The 10,054-nt window shown below is 41.8% G+C and overlaps 1 protein-coding gene across 1 annotated transcript in view; it reads left to right on the forward strand.

Annotated features, from left to right (window-relative positions):
• Nucleotides 1-10,054, forward strand: part of LOC143038298 (uncharacterized) — a gene marked incomplete at its 3' end in the record, with an annotated part of 48,107 nt that overhangs the window by 32,802 nt on the left and 5,251 nt on the right. The window contains exons 7-9 of the mRNA XM_076207320.1: nt 6,950-7,061; nt 7,374-7,470; nt 8,801-8,875. Of these exons, the coding sequence (XP_076063435.1) occupies nt 6,950-7,061; nt 7,374-7,470; nt 8,801-8,875 (284 nt within the window). The remainder of the gene's footprint in view (nt 1-6,949; nt 7,062-7,373; nt 7,471-8,800; nt 8,876-10,054) is intronic.

A 10,054-nucleotide genomic window follows, 5' to 3' on the forward strand; every position in this document is an offset into this window, starting at 1 on the left:
GCTCTTACCTTTCAGTTCCCCTTCCCATTTCCTCCTCTTCCGTTTCCTATTTTCCTATCCTTTACCTCACCTTCCCCTTTACCATTGTCCCTTTCCCTTTGTCCTTCCTCCTTCCTACATACTACTTCCCCTTGCTACTTTATAGTTTTCTTTTCCTTTCGTTCTCTTCATCCTTCCCCTCGCCCTTTCCCTTACCCTTACCCTCGCCCTTCCCCTCGTTCTTCCCCTCGCCCTTCCCCTAGTCCTTCCCCTAGTCCTTCCCCTAGTCCTTCCCCTAGTCCTTCCCCTAGTCCTTCCCCTAGTCCTTCCCCTAGTCCTTCCCCTAGTCCTTCCCCTAGTCCTTCCCCTCTCCCTTCTCCCCCTTCTCCCCCTTCTCATCTCCCTTCTCCTTTCCCTTGTCTCCCTTCCCCTTGCCCTTCCCCTCGTCCTTCCCCTCGTCCTTCTCCTCGCCCTTCCCCTCGCCCTTTCCCTTGCCCTTCCCCTCGCCCTTCCCCTCGTTCTTCCACTCGCCCTTCCCCTTGTCCTTCCCCTTGTCCTTCCACTCATTCTTCCCCTCGCCCTTTCCCTCGCCCATTCCCTCGTCTTTCCCCTCGCCTTCCCGTCGCAATTCCCCTCGCCCTTCCCCTCGCCCTTCCCCTCGCCCTTCCCCTCGCCCTTCCCCTCGCATTTCCTCTCTCCTTTCCTTCCACCTCCCACTTTCCATCCTTTTCCCTTTCCTTGTCCATCTCCAGCGTCACCTCCTCCGTCCTACGACTATTTGGTAATCAAAATCTCGGAGCAATTCACTCGAGTTTTTCGTATTTTGGTTTTCTAACCTTCAAGAAGTGCACAAGACGGGAAGGCGGAGTTACAATTACTCAGATGTACGTGCAAGCATGCGCGTGCGCAAATACTCCAGCGGTTACATTCAAGTACTAGCACGCACACATATACACATGTACACACGCACACATGTACACACGCACACATGTACACACGCACACATGTACACACGCACACGTGTACACACGCACACGTTCACACACGTGCACACACGCACACGCACACATACACACGCATACATACATACGCACATACACTCGCACACACACACAAACGCGTGCGCGCGCTCCCCCCCCCCACCTCACAAAATGAAATTATAGTAAAGCAATACTACATATCAGGGATAAATAATCAATGAACATAATTTGAAGAAACTGGAAAGTGAAGACTTTAGGGGGATTTGATTCAGACCTTTGAATTATTAAAATGTTTCTTAAGATTAGGATGGAAACTGTTTACGTTTTATACATACCAAACAAGAAATTTTGAGATGAGATTATTAAGTCGTTTGATCACAGAAGAGGTATGATATAAATATATATATATATATATGTATATATATATATATATATATATATATATATTGTGGGTGGTGAATAGAATATATTATCGTGGTGTCACCCATAGTTAACTGAAACTATATATATTCATCCAAACGATATATTTTTTCATTTAAGTTGTAGAATAAATGTTCATTTGCAAGAGAATTTTATTGCAATATATGTAAATATTTTGACACGTAATATATATATATGTATATATATATATATATATAATATATATATATATATATATATATATGTATATATATATATATATATAATATATACATAATATATAATATGAATATTTACATACATGATAACTGAGTAAATATGTGTATGTATTTGTAAATGTACAAAGATTTAAATGATTGTACAAAGATATTGATCATATAAAAATAAAAGCTTTTACAAATATGCATATTTATAGATTTGTAAATACATGTACGTATATAATTATACAGAAGTGTATATGTAAAACAATATACAAATATTTACTCCATACGATCATAATGTAAATTCATTCACAGATGTGTATGCATATACGTACATACATATATATATATACATTATATATGTATATATATATGTATATATATATATATGTATATATATGAAATCATAAAAATATATGCAAACAATTGTATACGCTTGCATATGCGTGCTTGCATGAATACGTCCATGCATAACTGTATGTGCATGCAAATGCACCCGTTCATGTATGTTGAAGTGCACATCTGTGTATATTTTGCGACTACCCCATGTGCACATAACGCGTACCTGTGTACACGTATATGCATTTAAGCAGGTACGCGTCGGTAATAACATAAACCTTTGTGATTCACCATATTCCTAGTATTGTCTGTGACACAAACTACCAACATTTCAGCTTGTATAATGTGCTTCTTGCAAGAGAAACTGCCCTTGGAAATCATTTGGCGGATACGGCGGCCTTAATTTAAAAATCATCAATTAAGCTTAAAGATTTAATGAGGACCATTCATTTTCGGTCATAATATGTACAAATGGCTGCATGACCAGTCCTGAGGTATAATGTCTTGAGAAAATTAAACCTCGCTTGGCTATGTTCTATAACTTAGACAAATATCTTAACTGTGATGTACATATGAATAAGGCATAAGCTTTATGTAAGTATTAAAAACTTGCTAAGGCATGGTTAGCAATACAGACGCATGAGAACACAAAAATTGATGTATTTGCTTGCGGGGATATGTACACATGCATACATGTACACACACACACTCTCTCTCTCTCACACACACACACACACACACACACACACACACACACACACACACACACACACACACACACACACACACACACACACACACACACACACACACACACACACACACACACACACACACACACACACACACACACACACACGCTATGCTTTTATATACCGTATAAAATTCATATTTTGTTATACGTATTACATGTTTATGAGATGTGTAAATTTCATGTGCACGTATCGCTGTGCATGCATATGTATATGTGCGTGTGTGTACGTGTGTATAAATGGTTTGCCACCATGGTCTTAAATGACGTGTTGGACTTGTGATGGACAGCTATTACCCTCCCGGATGAGAGTTCAGATCTCATACATTGCTCGATCTGAATGTGTGCATGTGCTTGTGTTTATCTTTTAAATTGTTCTTCTGGATCAAGAAGCCACACGTTTATACAGCCCGCAGGTGCAAAAAAAAAAAAAAAAAATCATATTAAGGTCGCTTTTAAACAGAAGTTCTGCCATTGGTATCCTCTTCAGATTTCGTAAAGGTCTAAGTCCTGTTTTAGACCCAAAGATAATCCATTCAGTTGAGTCTGAGTTCTAATCTTGTCTGATTAATTATTCGTCAGTCTTCTAGCGCACCTCGGTGACGTCATGCGTGACCTGGGGAGAATTTATGGTCTTCAGTGCGCATTTCGTACACTGTGACGTCACGTGGCTGCTGCCACAAGAATATCTTACACAGTTCGAGCTAAGTGGAAGTTTAAGAAGAATTTATTTTTCTATTAGATAATGGAGTGATACATATTTGCAGCGAAATGTCTTCGTAAAAAGAATAAGGAATGAGGAAATGTGAATTTAACGAGATTTCAACATATAAACTAACTACTCGGAAACATTAGAGAAGATAATCTTGAAATTAATCTGAACAGGGTGTTGTGATTTTGGTCTCGCTTTTTTGGTAAATATCAGCTTATAGTTACATTGCGTGAAGCACAATTTATTTTGACTATATTAACCAGAATAGACTTTGTGGCAGAGGGTTCATAATGAAATATCACTTATAAGCCAAAATAACAAGGCTTCTCTCATTTGTTGAAATATATGGCTAACATAATGAATGAATGTCGATGATATGCCATGATGAATTTGTTAAAAAGGTTTTATCACTTTTGCTGTCTGGGTGGGAGGGAGCTGCTTTCCCTCAGTTGAATAACATTTCTTGGCTAAAACTACAAGAAATACTAAAGTCATAAAAAATCAGTAAAAGGTCTGATGGAAACCAAGAATATAACAGAAGTCTTGTCTTTTGAACCAAAATGTCTATAAGGAAAATGTAACATGAATCAACATTCTTCCTTCTTCAGAAAATATCGACATCACAAACACTTACGATGGGTTTTGGATGTTCCGGTACTTTTTTTTTTTTTTTTTTTTTTTTTTAAGAAAAGAGAAGGAAAAATATGGCCACCCCGGTCTTTCATAGGCACTATTAACACGCTCTCACGCACACACGCACATAGGCATACACTTACGCATATACTCACAAACTAATAACTAATCCTGTTTTGCAAGTACCGTAGTGGTCACAGTGATCAAAATGTCACTATACAATCCATTCATGGAAGCATATGAATGGAAGAGACTGCAGTTCCATGTCCCTTCCCACCTTTCATCCCATTCCTGGAACTAATGCATTGTTTCCTGGATTTTAGTTCCGGACTCACTAGCACTCCTAAGTCCCTTTCATATTCTATTTTCATTATTATGGAATTATCTAAGCTACACATGTAAACTGGTTTGTATAATCCTACTTTTAATACATTGCTTTTTGAGACATTGAAGTCCATTTACCATTTCACCGACCATGGAAACAATTCATGAGGATCCTGTTGCAGTATCTTCTCCCGACCCATACTCAGTTTTGATAAAACAAAACAAAACATTACAAAGCCATTCCCTGTACAATGGACACCCACCATCATGTGAATAAATTCGCCTGGCGACAGCCATGTTGAGATATGTGAAGGGCGTTAGTGTGTGACGAAGGAGTTAATTGAAGAAGTCTTATCTCTCTTCGGCTGAATGAATGTGTCTGGCGTTAGCTGGAACGAAATTTGTTAAGGTGCATCACCAAGCCGGAGAGATGTCAAGTCTGTAAAAATATATTAGATATATACATACTTTTGCAATTATTTCTTTATTACGCTCCATTAGCACCTCTCTCCCGCTCCCAACCACCTCCTTCCCATCCTTCCTCCTTCCCAACCTTCCTCCCTCCCAACCTTCCTTCCAGCTTCCCTTTCTCCTTTCCTCCCTTTCCTCTCTACCTTTCTTCGATTCCTTTATTCTTTCCCTTCTTCTTTCCTTCCTTCCTTCTTTCCTTCTTTGCTAATTTCCTTCCTTCTTTCCTCCCTTCTTTCCTTCTTTCCTTCCTTCCTCATTCCCTTCCTCCCTTCTTCCCCCCTAACTCCACCCTCCCTCCACCTTTATCTTCCTCCCTTCCTTCCTCCTTTCCTTCCTCCTTTCCTTCCCTCTTTCCTCCCTACCCTCCTTCCCTCTTTCCTTCCTTCTTTACTTCTTTCCTTCCGCCTTTGCTTCTTTCCTTCCTCCTTTGCTTCTTTCCTTCCTTCTTAACTTCTTTCCTTCCTTCTTAGCTTCTTTCCTTCCGCCTTTGCTTCGTTCCTTCCTTCTTCCCTTCTTTCCTTCCGCCTTTGCTTCGTTCCTTCCTTCTTCCCTTCTTCCCTTCCTTCTTTCCTTCTTTATTTCCTTCTTTCATTCCTTTCCTTCTGTCCCTCTTTACCTCTTTCCTTGTTTTCTTCTTTCCTTCCATATTTCATTCCATCTTTCCATCGTTTATTCTCCTTTTTATTCTTGGTTTTCGTCATATCCTTCTTTTTTTATTCTTTATGTTTTCCTTTGTACCTTCATTTTCCTTTTTTTTTTCTCCCTTATTTCCTTTATTCCTTCTTCGTTCCCTCCCTCCCCTCCCTCCCTCCCTCCCTCCTTCCTTTTTCCCTTTCTTCATTGATTTCTTCCTTCTTTCATTCCTCTATTCATTCCGTCCTTCCTTCTTCCTTTTCTTCCTTCTCCTTTCCTTCACCTCCTTCCTTACTCCCATTTCCTTAGTCTCTTCTCCCTCTATCCCATCCTGCACTTCTCCCGTCCTTCATCCCTCCCTTTCTCCCTATCCCTCCCTCCCTCGCTCCCTCCTCAATGTCTCTGTCTTCATTGCTAATCTGGCCTTCTTTTCTTGAAGAAGAGTGAGGAGCTCTCGACGTTGAGTCCTCGAGACGCTTCTGCTCTTTGGCCCTCAAGAGAAGGAAGACTTTAATTCCTTCGGCGCTGTGACGTAGATTCCGTTTCGGCAAAGAACAGGAGCAGGCGACTCCGGCCCGAAAAGGGTTTAGATCGATTTGGAACCCCTACGGCCCAGAGTTTCTATCATCATCCTAACCCTGTCATGGCTACTGTTAGAGGACTTTAATTGGCCGGGGGAACCCACAATTCAGAAGCGATTAAAATCGTTTAAAAGAATCCTTTCATCGTAATTCATGACTTCTATTTATATGCTGAATATATGGTGATTTTATTCAGCCAATTAGGACCGACACCGTAGCCAAAGCCTTAGAAAATATCCTCAAAGGAATAAAATGTGTAAATTGTATCACTGTATTTAAGGTATTAACGTGAAATGATTTGCTATTCATTCATCCATTTGGACTCCAAAACAAAGCCTCTCCCAAACTTGTTGATTGATGTTTTGGTGGTAGTTACGTCTTCGGAAGTAGAATGAAAAAATAATAAAGAATAAAAGAATAAAAACATAAAATGAAATAAAATAAAATATATAGATCAACAAGTAAAATAAATTTTCTAATACATCAGTAAATATTTTGGGTATTGGGGTACGAGTCAAAATTATAAATCACTGCACAGGAAGGAGAAACCCCTTCAATAGATGAATGTACTTAAGCAGTTCTAAGAGAGGGGAAGGACGATCACCTGCTTGAACAGAGTTTTCGCTCAATCGAGACCCCAACTCTTTATGCTGAGAGCCAGCTGTCTGTCTATAGTCAAATGTAGACAGTATGCCATCACGCTGTAGACGTTAATCTAGTTTTACGAGTGTCAGGGAATTCGGCCCCATGAACGCTATATTCTCTTCTCCTGGAAACTATTCTGCCGCTCTTCCTCTCCGCTATGACTCATCCAACCGTTAATCGCATTTTGAATCCCTTCCCTTATTCCTGTGAGAGCTCCCCTCACTCTCCCTCTCTTCCTCTTCTCTTCCTCTCTCTTTCTTCCTCTCTTTCCTCCTCTCTTTCCTCTCTCTCTCTCTCTCTCTCTCTCTCTCTCTCTCTCTCTCTCTCTCTCTCTCTCTCTCTCTCTCTCTCTCTCTCTCTCTCTCTCTCTCTCTCTCTCTCTCTCTCTCTCTCGCTCTCTGTCCCTTTCTCCCTATCTCTCTGTCTGTCTCTCGGTCTCTATCTCCTATCTCTGCCTTTCTCTGTTTTTTGTCTCTGTCCCTCTATATCTGTCAGTCTGTTTCTGTCTCTGTCTCTCTGTCTCTGTCCCTGTCTCTCTGTCTCTGTCCCTGCCTCTGTCTCTCTTTGTCTCTGTCTCTCTCCGTCTCTGTCTCTCTCCGTCTCTGTCTCTCTTCTTCTCTGTCTCTCTCCGTCTCTGTCTCTCTCCGTTTCTCTGTCAGTCTCTGTCTCTGTCAGTCTTTGTCTCTGTCAGTCTGTCACTGTCAGTCTCTGTCACTGTCTCTGTCTCTGTCTGTCTGTCTCTCCCTTCCTCTCTCCCTCTCTCTTTGTCTCTGTCTCTGTCTCTCTTTGTCTCTGTCTCTCTGTCCCTCTTTCTCTCTATCTCTATCTCTCTCTCCCCCCCCTCTAGGGTTCTATCCTCCCCAGGTTCGTTTAGCGGGAACGCCTTGTCTCTATTCCGGAAGAAAATTATACAAGCCAATCTTGTTTGCTGATTATACTGCTTGTAGTTCACTGCGCTCTCTCACGCACGTCTATGCCGCAGACTGCACGTAGACGTACGCATATATAGACTTTGAGATAGTATAGGACATACTCTATGTGTTTCCCCTGTGCGGAATATTCTATTTCAGATTCAGGACAAAAGCAGTTATAAGAGGTATCCACCCAGTCCCTTCCTCTCTTTTTCTGCAGAATGAAGTTGTTTGATATTAGGGCTACTGGGGTGTGGTGTCCTCTTTCTTCAGTCTTTGACTACTCTGAATAAGATCGTCTAGACTTCATTGCTTCTCACCCTGTAATCCATAGACCATTAATGGGCTACAGAACTTCAGAAGAGGAACATAAACTTAAACCAAGTGGTGGTTAGTGGATGCTCAGCGATATTGTTCACTGTTAAGGTTGTCTGTCTTCAGAAGGCTGAAGAACAGCAGTGGTTGAATACTGGAAACGTGGAGAAATAGCTTCGGAACATGTAGTCTGGAAATGAAAAAAAAATAGGTTAATAGATACTCAGTCAGACCTTAGTATTTCGTTTGGCAAAAAAAAAAAAAAAAAAAAAATTGAAATAGTCCGTCGAAGAATAGAAGACTAAACCCCTTCTACTCTCTATTCTCTTCAGTCAGATGACCCCTTTACATATGTTCTTCGTATAATGTGATCTCCAAAGGATGTCACGGAGCTGAGGGATCAAAGAATGTTGAAGTTCCTGGAGCTTAAGCTGAGGTTGATGAAATCTGGAAAGGAAATATAGTAATTATAAAGGTAATTATCATCTCGAGTGTCACTGACTGAAAACTCACACCCCAAAAGCGGCTGGCAGAGGTCCTGAGGACTTCTCGGAATTCTCTCTGGAAAGAAATTTGGGATTGTTGTCTGTGTTGTATCGGTGTGGAGGAGGGGAGTAGTCGCCGGTTGTCAGCTCTCTTTACATGAAGAAGCGGAGTAAATACAGTTCAAGATCATAGAGATTTCGTGTCCGATTAGGAGACGAAGTGTCAACCTATCGGGGCTGCAACTTCAGATGGAGAAAAGGTAGTTGACTGATTCTGAAGAGGGACTAGAGGGAGAGGATTCTATCCGAGGTCCGTCTTGTTGGACCACCGCGTGGAGGTACTCATTGGTAGTCCCGAGTATATAATCATGTCCACAAACATTCAATCACACGCACGCACACGCACACACACACACACACACACACACACACACACACACACACACACACACACACACACACACACACACACACACGCTAACACACTCACACACACGCTTCGAACCCCGCCCAGGGCTGAAATAATTTAAGTATCGCTGCGCTGTGAGTCGTTACTCCAACTTTTGTGGGCTGGGAGTAGTGTGTGTGTGTGTGCGTGTAAGGTCACAGCCTTGCCCATAGGTCGGTCATATAGGTCTGAGCTCTCTTCCGGAGAGAAATAGGTGTCGATCACAAGTTCAACACTTGATCCAAGACCATGGCGAATCACACACATTAATATATATATACATATATAATACTCCTGTATGGTATAACACGCGCATGCATTTGTCAAGCACAAATATACCAGTGATATAGTGCGTGCGCACATGTATGTGATGATAATGATAATAATAGTAATCTATCTATCGATTTACCAGTGGTACAGTGATACACTGACAATATATATTTTGGAAATTCTAGGATTAGACTAATTTATGTTTTTGTAGCGGTCAGTCCTCAGCGGCTGATGGGTACAAGTTTGTTGTTGTTCCTTGTAGCGTTGCATGGTGGGAGAGCGACAGGTGGGAGGAGGTGTCGGTGATGAGGATGAGTTAGCAGGTCTTCCTCAAACTTCCTCAATACCTCCCAATTTCTCTTGGACAGCCTTGGAAGTTTCAGGGTAGTTCGGGCGTTGTCATGGCCATCGATGGCATTGCCAAGATGATCTTTCATGCCCTCGTCTGTATTCTCTTCATTTGTTGTTTTTGTATGAGGGTGAGCAGGGAGGATCGCATTGGGGAAGTGTACATAGGATACATAGGCTGGGGAAAATAAAGATAGTGTAGACTCCACGAACCTCATTCGCTGGCGTCCCCAGTGACCTGAGCATACGCAACATGTACAGTTTGAATGAGGCTGACCTTCCTGTGCTGTTGACGTGTTGCTTCCAGTTCAGCTGGTCATCCGCCGTTACACCGAGTAGCCTGGTGAACTGGACCACTTGGATTGGATGGGCGCCTACTAACAGTTTTGGACAAGCCACCGCCTGTGGTGACGTACTGAAGTGCATCAGAGCGGTCTTGTTATGATCAATTATCATTTTGTTGTCCTCGGTCTACGTCCTAAGTTTGTCCAGGGTGGACTGGAGTGTTGAGTAGTTAGGCTACATGGTACTGACGGGGATGTCAATGTTACCGCCATCAATATATAATACTTCCAGTGCCTTTGGGAACCCCACAAATCAGGGGGAGGA

Source organism: Oratosquilla oratoria, chromosome 24 (genome assembly GCF_046742065.1).
Source record: "Oratosquilla oratoria isolate Oo_2021 chromosome 24, ASM4674206v1, whole genome shotgun sequence".
Taxonomy (NCBI): domain Eukaryota; kingdom Metazoa; phylum Arthropoda; class Malacostraca; order Stomatopoda; family Squillidae; genus Oratosquilla; species Oratosquilla oratoria.